This window comes from Glycine max, chromosome 7, assembly GCF_000004515.6.
Source record: "Glycine max cultivar Williams 82 chromosome 7, Glycine_max_v4.0, whole genome shotgun sequence".
Taxonomy (NCBI): Eukaryota; Viridiplantae; Streptophyta; class Magnoliopsida; order Fabales; family Fabaceae; genus Glycine; species Glycine max.
In genome coordinates, this window is record NC_038243.2 from 36819720 (window position 1) to 36838815 (window position 19096).

General features: G+C 33.1%; 3 protein-coding genes across 3 annotated transcripts; 2 read left to right on the plus strand and 1 right to left on the minus strand.

Moving 5' to 3' along the window:
• The first annotated feature begins 1903 nt into the window (after positions 1 to 1903).
• On the plus strand, positions 1904 to 3242 carry LOC100808659 (CASP-like protein 1C3). The gene is made up of 3 exons (XM_003528404.5): positions 1904 to 2275; positions 2638 to 2740; positions 2833 to 3242. Exons 1-3 carry the CDS (start codon positions 2121 to 2123, stop codon positions 3055 to 3057), a joined length of 483 nt encoding a protein of 160 aa, XP_003528452.2. The 5' UTR covers positions 1904 to 2120; the 3' UTR covers positions 3058 to 3242.
• A 452-nt stretch (positions 3243 to 3694) lies between these two features.
• On the plus strand, positions 3695 to 5826 carry LOC100809199 (pentatricopeptide repeat-containing protein At2g33760). The gene has a single exon (XM_014778123.3). It carries the CDS (start codon positions 4004 to 4006, stop codon positions 5750 to 5752), a length of 1749 nt encoding a protein of 582 aa, XP_014633609.1. The 5' UTR covers positions 3695 to 4003; the 3' UTR covers positions 5753 to 5826.
• An 846-nt stretch (positions 5827 to 6672) lies between these two features.
• On the minus strand, positions 6673 to 12979 carry LOC100809740 (probable ubiquitin-conjugating enzyme E2 24). The gene is made up of 9 exons (XM_003528406.4): positions 12236 to 12979; positions 11968 to 12018; positions 10426 to 11882; positions 9591 to 9731; positions 8813 to 9247; positions 8672 to 8735; positions 8326 to 8465; positions 7772 to 8083; positions 6673 to 7178 (listed from the first exon to the last, which is right to left on the minus strand). The coding sequence occupies exons 3-9, from the start codon at positions 11869 to 11871 to the stop codon at positions 6933 to 6935; spliced, it is 2784 nt and encodes a 927-aa protein (XP_003528454.2). The 5' UTR covers positions 11872 to 11882; positions 11968 to 12018; positions 12236 to 12979; the 3' UTR covers positions 6673 to 6932.
• Between the last annotated feature and the right edge of the window lie 6117 nt (positions 12980 to 19096).

Consider the following 19096-nt stretch of genomic DNA (forward strand, 5'->3'; position numbering starts at 1 on the left):
CCTTTTACCTCTGGTAAAACATCTCTTGACGATTTTTTTTTCTGTATTTTTTAGTGTAAGGGCAAGAACCCTATGTTTTTTCATTGAATTTATTAATTAAAAATCTCTTCACGATTAGGGATTCCTTGGTTTGCCAACTTTCAAAATTATAATAGACTTATTGACCAATATGGAATATCCTAATTTTCAAAATATACGAGCGAGAAACAAGATAGTTATAATACAAAAACCTTCCAATAGAAAAGTTATCTCAGATATTTATAATCTCCTAATTGATTTCTCCAATTTTTCCAAAGCCTAGCCTTGACCTCTACATCTCTTTATTTTTCTCTCTTAAAATGACTTGACTATTACATTACACAATCATTTGTTTTTTTTTTTTATAAGTAAATTAAATGTAGTGATATCTCGAAATCAACTTATATTTGTGATTCTCTAAATAAATTTTAATAATTTTATAATTGTATTTTTTTAGATTTGTATCAATATGAGTATATGAATCTAATGTCCTGTGCGGTGCACGAGTTTCTACACAAGTTGATTTCTAAATTCCACATTTTCCCACAACCACTTCTCTATTTTAAACATTAATTAATTCATTCGTTTTTATGTTACCTAAACTACGATTTCACATAGCCAACTACACAATTCCTGCAAAAATGATTTATTAATTACTTAACGATGCCCATCATTTGCTGTTTCTGTGTATAACTTTCAAAATTCAAAATCTTCTAGAATTCTAGCTTTGTTCAATCTCATTCTCTCGCTCATGCTTCTTCCTTTCCCAATTAAAGCTTGTTTCAAACAGCACTTTTCTTTGATGTTTAATTGTTTAGTGAAGGTTCAGGATTTGTTTTTCTTCCTCTTATTTTAGTAAATTTCACATTAAGGTACTGTTTGTCTTTTCTATCCAACTTCTTCCTAGTTTTTTTCCCTCTTTATTTTGTTTTGTTACTTGTAGCTTCTTGGTTGGCATGAGCATGGACATAAGAGTTTAAACTTTACCTTTAATACTTTATCAACTGCTTTTCCTATTTTTACATGTCATGTAAGTCAGCATATGCTAGTATCACAAATAAAGTACACGTTTGATTTATTAAAAAACATAATAAAGTATTTTAATTTATACTATTTTTATACAGTTGTACATAAAAAATAAAAAAATGTTATATATATATATATATGTAGAAATTAAAATGCTAGGTAACTACTAAGCACTAATTATGGAATTAGAAAAGATTTACTTACTAAGTGTGGAATTAGAAAAGATTTACTTACCAAGTGAGAAAAAAAGAAAAAAAATATTGTTTATTAATATTGTGAAATGACAATTAAAATATAAAATACTAAAATATTGAATAAAAAAGAATGAAAACGAGGAGACGAGTAGCCAAATAAATGGAAGTAATAAATATGCCTGTACAATCACAGGAAACAACCTCGAAATTCAATGAGGTAGGTAGGTGAATAGGTGATCCAACCTCCTAGTCCTGTTTCTTAAGTTCCTGTCCAATTTAGCATGATAGTTTTTTTTTTTCCTGAGAATTTACTATGGTAGATAGAAATTATGCAAAAAAATCCTAATACAGTACTCCTGCTATTTTAATAAGATATATATTTTTAATTTTAGTAAGGTAAATTCTTAACATACTTTAAATTAAATATTAAATAGGTACAAGCTTTAGTTTTTATTTCAATAATTTATTCACTAACATACTTTGAATAAAATAAAAATAATCACATTCTTATTTAAAAAAGAAAAAGTACTTCGTAGATACCTTGTCCCAAATAATACACACTCTTACTTTCTAGGTTCCTAGTTAGTGACCTAGTTATTATTTCACTTGCTGACAAATGTCTCAGCTATCATAATCAACTTGGTTTGAATACATGTCTTAGGTAAACAATTAGTTTTAATTTTTGCTACACTTTAGAGGGCCACTAAATGAAACCATATATTGGCTACCTAATACTTCTCTCTCTAGCTAACACACAAATATATATGCACTGCATATTGTGTTCAAATTGTGTGTTTTAAATAAAAGCTTGTTCGAGCAGAGAGCCATTTTTTTTTGTTTTTTGTGATAAACTCGATCATCAATTTCAAGGCAGTGTCCTCCATGGCCAAGACCAAGAGACTCCTCACACTTTTTCTAAGGTTCCTTGCCATTGGAGCAACTATAGCAGCAGTGATCGTTATGGTGACAAGCCATGAATCTACTGAGGTCTTCAACCTAACCTTCACTGCCAAATATAGCAACGATCCAGCATTCAAGTGAGATCCTCTCCCCTCCCATTTTTTTTTTCCTTTTTTCTAAAGAGAACATGTTATAATCTCTAGTTATTTTTACGTGTGTATGACAACAACAAAGTTTAAACCTAAAACCTTCTTTTTTTATCGGTCAATATTAGTTATTAATTTTTGTAGTAGAAGATTAGAACTCACGTTCTTTTTCTTTTTTTTTTCTCTTTTTCCTTCACCAACTAGCTAACCTTATAATCTCTGAATGACCTTATACAAACTACTCAAATATCTCATTAGACTGATGACCCTAGCGGAGTATTTGTAGTTACTACTATATGCATTACAAATTGACTTCCATTAGTTTATTCCCCATATGTTTTCTGAATATATAGGTACTTTGTGGTAGCAGAAGCCATAGCATGTGGATACAGCCTAATTCTCCTCTTCACATGTTCCCAAACTTCACTTGGGCGTTTGGTTCTGATCCTTGATGTGGTAATAATATTATTATATATCAGCAACCCCTTCTGCAATATTGAACCTTTTTGTGTCTTTACAAAAATTAACATCTAGTGCACTTTTTTCAGGTGATAGCAATGCTACTCACTTCAAGCGTGTCAGCAGCACTAGCAATAGCTCATGTTGGCAAGAAAGGCAACACTCATGCTGGTTGGCTTCCAATTTGTGGACAAGTTCCTAAATTTTGTGACCATGTCACTGGAGCTCTTGTTGCTGGTTTCGCTGCAGCTATAATATACTTAATACTTATTTTTTGTCCTCTTTACTCTGCTCAGAGCCCCCTCTATCTGTGAAAGTACTAGAAACACAATATACTTAATACATCCATCACCAATCAAGTGTTTTTGATCTACTACGCTTTTTCATATCAAGCATCTTCTGGTTCTAGTTCTTGTCCCTTCACCCCACTTGTACTGATTTATTTATTCATAGATAGATATCAATATCAATACAAAGATCCCTATTAATGGCTTCTTAATTTTAGGACTGCTCATATATACGTGTTCATTAACAGCCAACGAATTTGCTTTTATTTTGGAGGATGATTTCAAACCATCAAGTCCTGGGATCGAAACTAGCATAACATCCAACATATATATATATATGTATGCATGTAACAATGTTTCTTTCTACCATATTTAATTAAAACTCAATGCCAAATTTTCAACAGAGATTTGACTGCTTTAAATTGGAAGGATATATATTAAGGTTTAATTCAGTTAGTTGGTTAAGTAAGATATGTAAGTTATAAAATTTTGAAACTTAACCTTAATTTATAAGAATAAAAAAAATTAGGAGTATATCTGTATGTATATTTTGGTGAGAAGATTTAACAAAGGAAATTATGATGGTTAATTGAAAATAATATATCTTTTAGTGACTATCGTTTTATATAACCTAGCCCGTGCATCAATTCTACTATTCTAGTATCTTAACTTTTGAGTTTGAATTCTAAGTAAATAAGTGTATTTTATTATAATGCTCTATAAGAACTTAGATAATTGGATGCGAGATTGTTCTAACCTAACAAGAGATTAAATTTATGAATCATGGATATTCAGTCATATGCAAATTTATTAAATATTTAGATGCAAAAGTTTGTCTTCCATTATGATTCTACTCATCTGGAACTTGAAAAGGATTTCTTCTCATTGAGGATACTTGTAACGAACTAGATACTCATACTCACGATTCAAATTTGAGTGGTTAAGCTGAAATAACTCCGTTCCGACGAGTTTGATGGAAGGAAAAGAAAGGAGAAGAAAATCTGCAGAATACGAAGCAGTGGTAAGTGCAGGCCCGCACCTGAGACGCCTCCAACAAGCCCACGCTCACCTGGTGGTGACAGGCTGTCACCGGAGCCGCGCTCTGCTCACGAAGCTCCTCACGCTATCGTGCGCCGCGGGTTCCATCGCCTACACTCGCCGCCTCTTCCGTTCCGTTTCCGACCCAGATTCTTTCCTCTTCAATTCCCTCATCAAAGCCTCTTCAAACTTCGGTTTTTCCCTCGACGCCGTTTTCTTCTACCGTCGCATGCTACACTCTCGCATTGTTCCTTCCACTTACACCTTCACCTCCGTCATCAAGGCCTGCGCCGATCTTTCCCTCCTCCGACTCGGCACGATCGTTCATTCCCACGTTTTCGTTTCTGGGTATGCCTCAAATTCCTTCGTCCAAGCCGCATTAGTCACGTTCTACGCGAAATCGTGCACCCCTCGTGTTGCCCGGAAGGTATTCGATGAAATGCCTCAGAGAAGTATCATAGCTTGGAACTCCATGATTTCGGGGTACGAGCAGAACGGGCTTGCCAGTGAGGCTGTGGAGGTTTTTAACAAAATGCGTGAGTCCGGGGGCGAGCCGGATTCTGCGACTTTCGTTTCAGTGTTATCTGCTTGCTCTCAACTGGGATCGCTTGACTTGGGGTGTTGGCTGCATGAGTGCATTGTTGGGACTGGAATTAGAATGAACGTGGTTCTTGCTACCTCGTTGGTGAACATGTTTTCACGGTGTGGTGACGTGGGAAGAGCACGTGCTGTTTTTGATTCGATGAATGAAGGGAATGTTGTTTCATGGACGGCTATGATATCCGGTTACGGGATGCATGGCTATGGTGTTGAGGCAATGGAGGTTTTTCATCGAATGAAGGCATGTGGGGTGGTGCCTAATAGAGTCACTTATGTTGCTGTGTTATCTGCATGTGCGCATGCAGGGCTAATTAACGAAGGGCGTTTAGTGTTTGCAAGCATGAAGCAAGAGTATGGTGTGGTGCCAGGAGTGGAGCACCATGTTTGCATGGTTGATATGTTTGGGCGAGGTGGGTTGCTCAATGAGGCATACCAGTTTGTTAGAGGGCTTAGTTCTGAGGAGCTTGTTCCAGCGGTGTGGACTGCGATGCTTGGAGCTTGCAAGATGCATAAGAATTTTGACCTTGGTGTGGAGGTTGCTGAGAATCTCATCTCTGCAGAACCAGAGAATCCTGGCCATTATGTGTTGCTTTCTAACATGTATGCATTGGCGGGGAGGATGGATAGAGTGGAATCTGTTAGGAATGTGATGATCCAAAGAGGCCTTAAGAAGCAAGTGGGTTATAGCACCATAGATGTCGAAAACAGGAGTTACCTTTTTAGCATGGGTGACAAGTCTCACCCTGAGACTAATGAGATTTACTGTTATTTGGATGAGTTGATGTGGAGGTGTAAGGATGCAGGCTATGCACCTGCGCCCGAGTCCGCGATGCACGAGTTGGAAGAAGAAGAAAGGGAGTATGCCCTCAGATACCACAGTGAGAAGCTAGCAGTAGCATTTGGGCTGATGAAAACTTGCCATGGGGTGACTCTCAGGATTGTCAAGAACCTTAGGATATGTGAAGACTGTCATTCAGCTATTAAGTTCATCTCTGTTGTAATGAATAGAGAGATAATTGTTCGGGATAAACTTCGTTTCCATCATTTTAGAGAAGGCTCGTGTTCTTGTTCAGATTATTGGTGATGGGATTTAAACCTGCGTGAATCTGACTAAAGAGGTAAAAGAGAAGAATACTATTTAATAGGAATAGTTTCAAACTAAGTGATGCAAACTATTTTTTTCACCTTTCGAGCAAAATATTTGGTGCTAAATATGATTTCTTATTTGAATAACTATAGGAGAGAAACCTTGAACCACACACAATAAGGTTTAGAGATAGAAACACGAGACAAAGTACACCATAGTGAAAACAATGAAAAAAACAAATTTAACATAGTTTGACGCTTCTTATTTACATTTACGAAAATGTCTTAATAAATATTCATTATCTTAAAAAAATTACAAATTTATCCAAAAAAAAACTTAAGTTTTCTACTTATAAAGAATGATAGACACTCTCTAACACGAGGTCTTCTCAGATCTTATTGACTTAAACTTTTATTTAGAATTTTCTTTCATTTACATGACTCCTTTCAAGTCAAAGTAGCACCTTTTTTATCTTTATAAAAAAAAATTCATTTTATAGTGGTGTGGTGTAATTTATCCATTCATAATTGAGTGGATGAATATTAATTTTTTCACCTTTCGAATAACCATTGAAAATTGTTATCTCCTTTGTGAATGTAGACCTCACATGAGTCAAATATTTAACTCTAATAAATTACAATACATTTGAATCTTTCATTTCAATTTATGTTTGAAAATTTAAATTCATTTTCTGAACGAGTAAATAAAATTAGAAGAATGTATTATTAAATTTTTTGGTTTAAATTCACTATCAAATTGTTTTTTGTCTCATTTTTCATATATTTATATCACACAAATAATAGTATCTCAAAGTCACAACAATGGCTGCCAAAGAATTTCTTCACTCCATACTCCAACTCTTCTTTAACACCTCATAAAACATCTGTAAATCATCATTAAATTGATGAGAAGACACATAAAGCAAATAACTCCAATGGTTGTATTTCTTATTCCATATTTTACATCTACAAACCATGTTGTCATACATACACATACTACAAGCACATGTTATGTGATTTGTCTATCAACTATACCACCGTACCAAACCACAAAAGTACCAAACCCAGAGATTAAAATTGATATTATACTGAGAATGTAAATATATTGATATTACACATAAGATTGGGATATCTCGGTCGGGATTTTTGGCAGTTACTTTCAACTTAGTAAGTAAAGTTTATTTCTGCAGATCAACAAACTGACTGCAATCAATTCCCTTATCAGAAAATGCCTCTACAAGCTTGGGGAAGAGCTTAGCAAGCATAATTTTAAATCCTGTTGAAGTACCCTTCTGGTTTTCATGTTCATTTTTTTCACTATCAAAAGCACATCCAATTGAAGCTCCTTCAAGATATGCCTTACAAGCAAGAAGTATATGTTGGTAGCGCTTTCTGAAGTGCTCTTCCACCAGTTCTTCAAAATGCTGCATTAGGCATCATTTGTCAGTAGCAATTCCATCCATATAATTCCATTCATATAATTCCATTCAAAGATTCAGATGGACCCCTTTTTTGAACCATAATCTAGGAACTAGGCTACATACAGGATCCGAACCCTGGAAGCCTCGGTGTAATCTAGTAGAATAAATTTAACAGTGGAAATTAAAAACCTACAGAAACTTTACGCCATGCCACTAAGCATGAAAAATTGGAAATCATGGACACAACAGCTAGTTCTGATCCTTTCCAATATAGTGAAATTATATATCTTTGACCAATTCACCTATTTTATCATCATTTGAACCTCCTCTTTCTGTGAGAAATTATATATTTTTATTTATATATGAACCAAATCTAGGTTATGCTCTAACATTGTCTTATGTCTTTCTGTGTGTTCCAAGACACATTTTTGACATGTTTTACACTACTTGTTACTTAAACCGATGGTCAACAGTTCAACATATAACTAATGGGAGATGCCACTCAGAATTGTTGTCTATTTTTCTATATCATCACTGAATGCAGACTTGCAGAGTGACAATAGAGGAAAACCAGAGAATAGAAGTAGTAATTTTACCTTTGGTGGCTTTCTTAATAGATACATCATGGATTTGGTTGTGACGAGGAGAGCATTTTCATTGTAACTGACTGAGTTTTTCTCTCCCTCAGCTCTGCCGATTTGTTGGTCATATCCAGCCTCATTGAAATAAGGCTTCTCATTAAGGACAAGTGCCTGTAGAGAGAGAAGGACTTGAAGAATAGTGGAGGCTCCAGGGTTCCACACTTCAGTACCTGTGCCTGTCCAAGTGTTCAGGAGACTCAGACAAATTTTTCCTGACTCGTACAGATTAGGATTTAATCGGAGCCCTCCAGAATTGTAGTGCACCATCTGCATTGGATTTGAAAAGACCATGATGGTAACGTGAGAGTTAGTTCAGATATAAATTTGAGTTTTAGATCTTTGAACATGAGCTGTTATGATATAGACTAAAATATTTTCTACAAAATGCATATGGTTAACCTGTTCTTCTCATTTCAATGAAGAGAAGGACCTTATAAACAAGGGTGTTAATGCATGAATCACAAATGAAAATAATTAACAAGCACTGCAAACCATATATAAAATCTTACAGGTGGTTTGTTGGGATACTCCGGAGGGAAGCATATGTCAAAGAAAAACAACCCTTCATGATAAGGGGTTCCAGATGCACCAACAATAGCTGCTCGCATGAGATCCATTCTTTCTTCAAACGCACAAACATAAATAGTTTCTGTTCCGGTGAATGAAGATTGTAAGTGCATTTGCAGAAATTGCTGTGAATATTCACAATGTACTTCTAAAGATTTCCCCTTTCATAAGAAAAATGAAGTAGCACATCGTTTACATGAAATTATGTAAAGAAGCATTATATTCAACGAAGACTGTGTACTGTATATAAAAGAACATGGTTCAAAATAAATAAGATATAGTAAGCACCAGGAAGATTTTTCTCGAGGATGCTCCATTCTTGCTGAACCTTTTTCACCCAACTTCTTTTTACCTACAAAGGAAAGAAAGCAATTAGCTTAATATATCAATGTAATAGTATGTCACTGTAAGTGGTGATCAATTTCTAACCTGCGATATTGACAACCCTTTTCCCTGAACAAAAAAATGGTGGTCAGGGCAATTTTCTTTAACATCAAATTGCTTGAACTGGTTTGAACTGTTGCTGTCTAAAGAAAATGGAAAATCATTCTTCTCATGAATCTTTATATTTTCAGGATATGAAGTTTTGTCTTCTGTATATTGCAACTCAGTCATTGGATGTTGTTCAGTAAAGAGGTCACAAGTTTCCGAATCCTTCTTGTCTGGATAAGCATATCCATTCTCCTTTTCAAATGTAGGTACTGAGGAAACTGCCCCTGAAAGTAGAGTTCCACTAAAAGTTTGGAAAATGCTGGCTTTAATGCTGGAGAAAAGTTCAAAGGCAGCTCGAGGAAGGGAAAAGGAACTACATTCCCCAAGATTCTTTTCACAATTCTTCCTAGTACCATCACCATTTAACAAGTCCTGATCATACATATGTGATATATCAGTCTATAATTAGACAGTTGCATTGGTAAACTCCTAGTCAATAATTAATTATTCAAAAATGTAATTTAGGATGATAATTGACGTCTATAATTTCCAAATTAAACTTGTTGATAAAACTAGAAAAGAATATATATTTCTTTATTTTTTTTCTGTTGATATATTAACTACCTGGCTTTTCTCCATTTCTGTGTCTCAAATGTTTCCTATTAGAAAATTCATTCAAGAAATGCTAGTAATGCACAAGCATAAACATAACATAATACACTTGGATGCACAGAGATAAAACACGTGAATAAATAAATAAAAAAGTGGCCCTCACCTTTCCCTTCTTGTCAGAAGAAGGTAGACTCCTGTGTTCAATCATCTCATGAGTTAACTCTTCAACATTTGTCTCATAAGGAGTGGGGGTTACAGTTGAACCTTCATGTTTCTCAATCCGAAAAATTTCATAAGGTGCAACCTGTTGGGCAAAGCAAAAGCTATTCATACATTAATTCCAGTAGATAAAAGCTTCAAAATGTGTACATTACAATAGAAAATCAGAAATAATTTTGGAAAAACTATTAAGAGTAAAAGAATTATTGGTAAGGTTATTTCTATTCTATGACTAATTAACCACTTGAGTGGTTATCTAAGTCAGCAAGTGATAACCCACAAACCATTCTTTGAACATATTTAGCCCGTTGAATAGTTAATAGTGCTCAAACTGAAAATATATTGCCCAATAATTCTTTTTTTGTCATTTTTAAGTGGCCATTATTGATGTAGTCGCTAGTTCTGTAAGATTATTAAATATACAATACGTAGTCCAAGCTCAGTTGTAAGTTATTTTACTATTACCACCATATCCATATTTTGACTATGAATGGAAGAATTATCTATTATATTTCAAAAATAGTTGAAAAAATCATTCTAAAGAATTTAAACCAATGTCAAGTGTCAACTACATAAACTAGCATGCAGTAATCAATTAAGGTTTCAGCTCTGAAATACACAGTCGTAAATATCTAGATAGTACGAATAATTCTGTCAAAACTGTTCATCTAGATAATGAGATATGGGAAGCATAAATTTCATGACTCCTCCACTACCACATTCATCTAGCAGCCTCATAAACTACAGTATATTGAACACAGTAAAACTATATATCATACCTTGGTTGTGAAACCAGTAGCCCATGTAACCTCCACATCACCATCTTGGAAACCAGTAACGCTGCCAATGCAGGACATGAAATGATTATCAGGGAACTCATCCTGATAACTCATTTGGTTCCCATTTTTAGTAACAGCTTCTGCATTAAAGTTGGTCACTGGTTTTGCTTGTTCTTTATCAGCTTGGTTACCCAGCTGTTTTTGAGCCGCCTTAAACATAATATCACCAAAAAAGCAGGAGTAATCTGGGTGCTCTACAAGTTCATAGGCACTCAGAGTTTCCTCCAATTTGTCTCCAGCCAAATTATTTGGGTCGGATGTGGACATTGTTTTCCATTGTACCTGTACAGTACACTCCTTTGCATCCATACATTGGACAACACCCCATCTTTGACTGCTAGCTTTAGGAGGATCATCAGAAGCACCTTTTTCCAGCACAAACTGATGAGGCCAAAATTCATGAGTGTTTATAACATTCACTGGGAGTAAATTCTCTGGATCCAATCCCAAAGTATGTTCACCATTTTGCCATACAACATCAACTTTGGTCTTTATCTTCCCAATTATAAACAACTCACCAATGTTAGAGTTAAGGTTGCTTCTCTTATACCCTCTTGACACACAATGCTCCATAGTAAGATCACCTATAGGTGCTTGTTGAGTAATCTGTTCCTTTTGGTCTGCAACTGAGAGCATGCACCAATCACCAAGCTGCCAGTTTGCATGTGAAAAAAAAGATAACACAGTCAAGTTTTTAGAATCTTGCCAGCATTTGGGAGCACTCATACTCAAATTGCAACCCACAAGAACATGAGATATCCAATTAACATACACCAAGCCTGCTTCCACAGCACAAACAGCTCCTTCATCATGATTGTCTCTCCAAGTGTCACATAGCCATCTAGTTGATTTAGAAGCACTGGAGAACTTAACCTTTACTCTCTGCCCTGGATAGAATGGAAACTGCCAGTCTTCAGGAAAATTACCAGTCAGTGGTAAAAGCTTCTCTCTTTCCAAGGCAGTGATATCACATTTAGCTCCATCATCAAACAATACAGTCACTTTGTCCACCACCCTCTGAACTCGACCAAGCCACGGCCCCTTAATTACATAATCACCTTCTGAAATGGAGCGAATCCTCAAAAGTTTCTTAGAGTTCACATTTTTTAATACTTTTCCTTTAATACTTTCCAAATCCACAAACAAATCCACACTTGTGACCCTCCCCATTTGTCCAGATGGGTCTGACAAGGAGCAGACCACATCTCCATGAACAAATGCTCTCTCAAATGAAAGAAAATCATCGATCCTACCAATGCTTTCCTCTAAACTTGACAATATACTCTGAGCTTTTCCACCGTATAGAAAATCGATTTCCTCTTGATCCTCACTGCTGTTGCTGTCACTGGAAGTTTCCCAGTCTGAATCACTAATGATAGGATCCATCAATTATATGCCTGTCATAAAGTACAATAAATTAACATTATAACATAGCATTAGGGAAAGAAAAAAAGCTGTTAGTCCATGTATTGGGATTCTTACCAGATTCTGAAATAGATAGAATCAGAATTATTCAGCACCCTCAATGATATCCTGAGGAAAGGACACAAACTGTTATTCAGATGTAGATTTTAATCCTATAATTTTTTGTTTCCTTTGAGTGAGACCTATGCAAGAAAACTAAAAAAATTAGTAATCCATTTTCATTATTTAGAATTGTTGATATGGATATTTTAAAACTGTACAAAAAGCATTTAATATATCCATAAATGAACAATAATAGTAAATAGGGATTCAAGAAGATCCTTACCTTGTCAAGCAAATTGAAGCATCAAACACCAATGTGTATATAGTGACCACAAAAGTTATGGCAATATTGATTTCAATGGATAATTGTGAGTACTACAAAATATTTCTGATTGACACTTCTTTTTGTCACAGATAGTATCTCCAAATGATTATCTTGAACACTGAAACTGGAGATCTGATGCCAAAGGAGATTTTCCCAGGATAATAGGACCCAATCTTGGTCTGTTTTTGCCCCAATAGGACAATAGGAATCAATCAAGGACTCCAAAATGCCAAAGGAGATATGCCCAATTTGAATTGGAATTTCACAGAAAGAAACCCTTGGGAGAGGTTTAAAACAACAAAATGTCAAGTAGCAACAACTATCAGATGAATTCTTTTTTTTTTGTATTTTATTTTTTGGGGGGGTGGTTTACAGGAAGAAAAAATTCTAGCTATTGGAGGAAACAGACCAAGATAACAATAATATGCCAAAGGAGATTTGCCCCCAAGAAAGGGTGGAGTTCCTAGAGAAATTACCTCTGAATGGTAATATTTTTAAGAAGGCAAAAAATGTTCTTCATATATTTTTACTACTTGGAATCCAAGTATCCAACCAAAAGAAATTAAGTAACTTTTGCCAAAGAAGATTTGCCCAGTACAGCTGAATCTTCAATCATAAAGAGATATCTGAAATAGATGAAGTTTCCTGTTCAAAGATTGAGGGTTACACTGCCAAAGGACATCTGCCTCTACGATTAAGTCTAGCACTCTATCAGGTAACAAGGGAGATGAGCTTCTGTTACCATAACATTTCTTTTGAACCTGCAACAATATGACTAGTGAGTGCTTCCTTTAACCTTTTACAATATGAAAAGAAAATGAAAATAACAAAATAATGAGATTGCAGATAACTAAGCTGACTATTTTATTCTGTAGCATCATAGTTCAGGAGAAAAAAACTGAGATTGAGATTAAACTAGGGAACTGCTTTCAATAAATAAATATGTTTAGTTGCACATCAAGGAAATAGAATCTAAAGGCATCACTGAGTTTTGACAAACAAAAATAGAAGTTCAAAAAAAAAAAATTAATAATTTCTTTAGATTCCTTCCATCTTGATAGGTTAAAAATCCAACTTTTCAAGGAAGAACCATTGCTTGCACACAACTACGGGCATTTTTCATCTCAAATTTCATTATAAAAATAAATAAATAAATAAATTCCCACCATCTCTCGTTGGTCTTTGAAGAAGACAGAAAAAAAGGGAAAATTTGTATAACTTATCCATAGAAAACAACGATATTGTATAATCCATGAAACAAACTAGAATTTGCTACTGTCAAATTTATCACAGCTTTATTGCTTTAGTTGGAAAGATAATCCCAAAAACATTCCTTTAGATTTTCTTGAACCTAGGAAATCATATGAAATAGCATCTAACAGAATAATGTTACATAGAAATCAACTTTATTGAATCCAGCTTATTAGAATGAGTTCACAATAGAAAGTTATAATCTATTAACCTCGGCAAACTTGTATCACCAAAAAGAAAAAAGAAAAAGAAAACTCAACAAACAAGGAAATCAAAGCTAAGAGTTAAATGAAACAAGGTAAATTAGAAGAGAAAGGGAAAGTACCATTTGCACATTTGAGGTGGTTGGATCCATAAAAAGCTATAAAAGGTATAGAACCAATAAACCTCCATGACTATAAACAGAAAATGAAGGAACTACACCCAGAAGAACTAAACAAACTGAAAGTATATGCTACTTCACAAAATTTGATTTCAGCTTCAAAAAGCTATCTTATGCTCTCTTCTTTTTTTTTAGCTAAGAACTTCAACCTTATTAGAAGAAGGAAGAGGTGGGAATTTTCAGATAGGCTTAGTTCCACGCCCAGTTCCACCATCCTCCACGTCACCACCAAGCTTTGGAACCATTGCAGAGTGACACTATTTCTCTCTGTAGAATGCTAAGGCTTTGGTGAAGATGGGAACTTGTTGTGTTAGTGTAACAAATGGAGACTTTTTGTTACATATAAATAGTGTGACTATTGAACCAACTGAAAAGAATATACCAGATAGTATCCGACACAAAATAATACGAGCAGACAGTTAGTGTGTAATTACCTGTTTGCCCTCACTGTATGTTTCACACCGAAGTCAAAACTTTGAAACTGGTCTGAAGCCACAAGGAAAGTGACTATGTAATTTTGGGAAATTTCCTTTGATTCTTATTATGTGTCGCCTTTTTTTCCCTCTGTGATGTTGTTTCATAGATGAATTATTGAAACCTAATTGACTAAATGAAAGATTTGATGTCACTTAGTTACAATTTACTCTGAGTCATATCAAACATTGTGGGTTAGTACCAATGGTTCTAATATTATGTGCATGTGGGGTTTTATTTTATTTCACTTTAGTTTTTAGGTTAAAATTGCTATCTAGAATCACTGCCATCTATCAATTTTACTTTTTATGATCTAACTACAATTGAACTATGAAATTTTAATTTTTAATATAAAGATAAAATAATATTGATAATTTTATAATATTAAAAATTAAACATATAAATATTATAATTCATAACTCACGACATATAATATTTAAAATTAAATATAAAAAGAAATATTATATATCCTAACATTTAAAGTTCAACAACACACAATAATATTTATTAGCAATTACAATTAGAAATTAAATAAATATAACTAATATAGTTATTAATCATTATAGTATCGAGTTAAAATTATATTAATTATCATAATATTGAATTTTAAATTAAAAAATAAAAAATTCCAACAAACTGATTATGTCTGATTTTGAACCAGTTCAATTGGTTTTATAATGATTCTTTAATTAGAAGGCCAATTTTCTGTGTTAAATGAACTGATCTTTTCGGTGACAGACAACAGGTAAAGGGATGATAATGTTGAAATGTTTTGGGTTACTTGTTTTTTATATTATTATTATTATTATTATTATTATTATTATTATTATTATTATTATTATTATTTTGTTTTTGTAATACAATCAAATTTTATTGGATAGGGAAACTCGTTTTCTTTCCAACAGCACAGATTTTAGAGCATAAAAAAGTTAATATCTTTTATATGTAAAAAATCAATCATTTTTTTAAGATTAGATTTATTTAAATGTATATGAATGTTTATTTTATTTGCCTCTTTTATATATTATATATCCGTACAATGTAATCCTAAATTTTTGGATGTATCCCCCGTACAAAAGCTTCAAAATTTTACACACTTCCATCATTCAACTTTTTATATTGAGAAAAATCATTTTTTTTTTATTTTTTTTAAGATTTTAAGAAAATGAATAATAATTAATTGAGGAATATGTCTAATTTTAGTAACAATCAACAATAATCAACAACATAATATGTGTATTTCGATTAGCATAAAAAAATGTTGAAAATTAACGTGTTAATTTTGTTGTCCAGAAAAATAATTTTAAACAAAATATTATTTCAAATATGTTAACTCATGAGAAATTTTAAGAAAAGAATTTATACTGTTTTTTTTTTTTTATAAGTGAAACAGTCATCTACTAAAGTAGATATTGCTCATAAAAAAAATAATAAAGTAGATATATTCCTTGTAATAGTGTTTTATCATACAATAATCTCATATTCAATTCAAGATTAGTATTAGTCATTTTCCTAAGGTTAATTAACAAAATTAGATGCAAAAGACTTGAAAAAGAAATGAAACACCTCATGCATATATATACCAGCTGATTGAAGCATTAAATAACTTGCGTTGTCAATTAATGGAGTATCGAACTTCACTTTCCTAATTAAATAAATACCAGATGTTAATCTAGATCCACCAAAACGTGTACCATAAAATGAAGCTGTACATACAGGATAGTGTTTATCACTTCATTTCTTTTTGTTCAAACGATGTTAACAACACTACTTGTCAAAAGGTAATTCAAAGTATTTAAAACCAAGAACATATATTGCCACAAACTCACAATAGTGCCATTAATCAATCTTTTATGTGCTTTGGTGATAAAGGCACTAATTAAATTTGCCTATTATATATAGCAATTTCTAGTCATTAAGCAGGGATACCTCAAGTTTATTCTCCTGCATATCATGCATGTTACTTTTCTAGCCAAAACCAAAGAATATCCTTGATGCTTCAAAAATGAATGGAATGGTTTTACATAAAATTGTAGCATTAGCATAATTTAAAGACAAAGGGACAAACATGTTAAGAATGTTTGCAGAGACAAGTAAGTGATTCAATTTTTTTTTTTCCCCTGTTAATAGACAGAATATGCTACATAATGTCCTTGACAGAAACAAAAAGGATCTTCGAAGCCAATCAGTTTGTTGTGTAGTAATATGAACTGAACCACAAAACTAGAAGACTTTCTTTTCGTAGTTGCCAATATTTAAAGAATGTGACTTAAGCACTAAATCACTGTCTAGTTGGAAAAGTAGAACAGGGCACTAACTGAAAATGATCAACTCCTATAACAACTTTTCTCCCCATAACTAAATGGAATTTTAAACCTTCTCTTTTTTCTTTTTGCTCAGTGGATTCCAGATTGGCAGTGCTTTTGGTACTTTGTTATGTTATGCATATTCATGCATTTCCCAAGATTTGATTCTAAATTCCAATGACCATTGATGATTTCTAGGCGACCACGTTATGGAAAGATTTGAAGGTTCTTCTTCTATATTAGTCAATTAAGCATTTAAAATTAAGTTGCAATTCTTTGAAAGTTTTTTGGACTTCTGATTTTACTAGTATAACCCATTTGTTTGTACTCAACTTTTCTGCTTCAATTCCCACCCTATATTGCTTTACTTGTTAAACAGCCAAGGCAGAAAAAAAACACCAACTCTTTAGTTCAACCAAATTCCACAGGGTCATTGCCAATAAGAAATGCACCACTATAGAGGTTCTTGTTTCTATATGCAAGTTTCTTTGAAACGCCTGAAACACATCATAAGGAAACAATGATGCTGATAAGCATTTATAAGAGAAGTATATAAGTTTTTTTCTTCTTCTTTTGAAATCAAAGAAAACAACCAATGATAAATAATAATTCACTCATGTCTCTTAACTAATTATAAGCATTTATAAGAGAAATATATAAGTTTTTTTTCCTATTGAAATCAAAGACAAGAACCAAAGATATATAATAATTCACGCATCTCTTTTAACTAACTCAATTAGATCACTTTTTTTAAAAAAAATTTACCTTACTTTTTATGTTGTTCTTCTATAAGTATTCATAGAAAAAAAATCCGTACAAGAATGATATGTCAAATGTCAGAAATTAGACTAGTCATCACTCATCATATAACTATGGTGGGGGCATCTCTAGATTTTTTGGGCAGTGAGGACTGAATGAAGTATCCAAGAATGACACCCCCACGTTAGGCAACTTGGATGAATAATTGCAACTTTCATCTGATCCACTTTGGGTCTTATGTGCTATTGGCCATAGAAACAAATTTATATAAATATGCTCCAAGATCTACAGTTTTTGTCATTGCTAATGCTCTTTCTTTATTTTTTCCAATTTGGCTCTGCCACATTAAATAAATTATTTGCATAGTGGATGGCTTGCATTAACGAATACTTAGGTCATTGCTAGTGCAAGTAAAAATAGCACAAGAAATCCCTCAGGGGTACCAATTCGAATATGCACAAATTTTGTATCATATTATGTTTGGTGTAAGGTGCAAGAAACGCTAGCGAACACTTCATTTGACCCTATATTTATAATATTTTCTATTTGACTGGTTCTTGGTGAGTCTTACTTATTTTTAATAATTCTATCTCCTAGATATGAAATTCATCAAAATAAATTATTTTTAATAAATTTCAAAAAATTATATGAAATATTAGAAAAAAAAATGTTAGAAAGAATGTCACGAGAAACTAACAATCTTGGGTGCATGTAATATAATCCGCATAGCATGATGTCAATCTTCGCATAATAAGGTGAAAGATCCTAATTGGTAGGCTTTAAGCCACCTGTGTTGCATTTAATTATATGCTTTTGAAATGGGAGTTGGGTGTTTACGTGTCAATTTTGTTAGATTGTGACATTCATGGAAAACGATATTAGCCAATGAAGGTGGACATGGAATTATTCTACTTCCTAATACAGTAGGTCACAAAAGTGCTTGCCCACGTTTTGAATTGACAGTATTAATGCTTGTGCAGGAAAACATCTCCTAAAAGTGCTTCCCAAATCATGCTTATCCCGAAACTGTTCCCCAATCCCCCCTCTTAATTTTTGACGAACACATCTTCCTTCATTAAATAATTAGAAATTATTATTAATATGATTATAACTATAAGTTAATTATTATAAAAATTAATAAATTTTGTATATAACAGTTTATACAGTTAAACATATACTATTTATACTAAAAGTTTAAGTTAATTATTATAAAAATTAATAAATTTTGTATATAACAGTTTATACAGTTAAACATATACTATTTATACTAAAAGTTTAAGTTAACTTATATTTTCTGTCTTAAATTCCTACGAATAAAAAAAACATATATTATTTACTCAAATAATTAAACCCCATTTTGAGTCATCCTTTCATAATGCTGCCATAATTTAATTACAATTACGGTGAAAATAAAACTAAGTGATTTTATGAGCACTTTATAGTAAATTCTAAACAAGAAGAAATTATGGCTGGTGAGTGCAATGGCCAATTAATAAACATGTGTAGCACACTAGCACTGAAAATGCAAGGTTCAGAACAAAGACAAGGTCTGCGTCAACTACTGCAAAAGCTAGTACCTTGGCTGTATATTGTCCATATTTAATAATTAAATGGGACTTGTTAATTAACAAGTAGTTACTCTAATGA

What these genes read in the sequence shown, in the direction of transcription:
- LOC100809199 (XM_014778123.3), top strand. Translation starts at nt 4,004, where the DNA reads ATGGAAGGAAAAGAAAGGAGAAGAAAATCTGCAGAATACGAAGCAGTG.
- LOC100809740 (XM_003528406.4), bottom strand. Translation starts at nt 11,871, where the DNA reads ATGGATCCTATCATTAGTGATTCAGACTGGGAAACTTCCAGTGACAGC. An exon ending in CTACTGGTTTCACAACCAAG is followed by an intron (nt 9,732 to 10,425) that starts GTATGATATATA and finishes TTTGCCCAACAG; the next exon opens with GTTGCACCTTATGAAATTTT. An exon ending in CCTCGAGAAAAATCTTCCTG is followed by an intron (nt 8,466 to 8,671) that starts GTGCTTACTATA and finishes TCACCGGAACAG; the next exon opens with AAACTATTTATGTTTGTGCG.
- LOC100808659 (XM_003528404.5), top strand. Translation starts at nt 2,121, where the DNA reads ATGGCCAAGACCAAGAGACTCCTCACACTTTTTCTAAGGTTCCTTGCC. An exon ending in AGCAACGATCCAGCATTCAA is followed by an intron (nt 2,276 to 2,637) that starts GTGAGATCCTCT and finishes CTGAATATATAG; the next exon opens with GTACTTTGTGGTAGCAGAAG. An exon ending in TGGTTCTGATCCTTGATGTG is followed by an intron (nt 2,741 to 2,832) that starts GTAATAATATTA and finishes CACTTTTTTCAG; the next exon opens with GTGATAGCAATGCTACTCAC.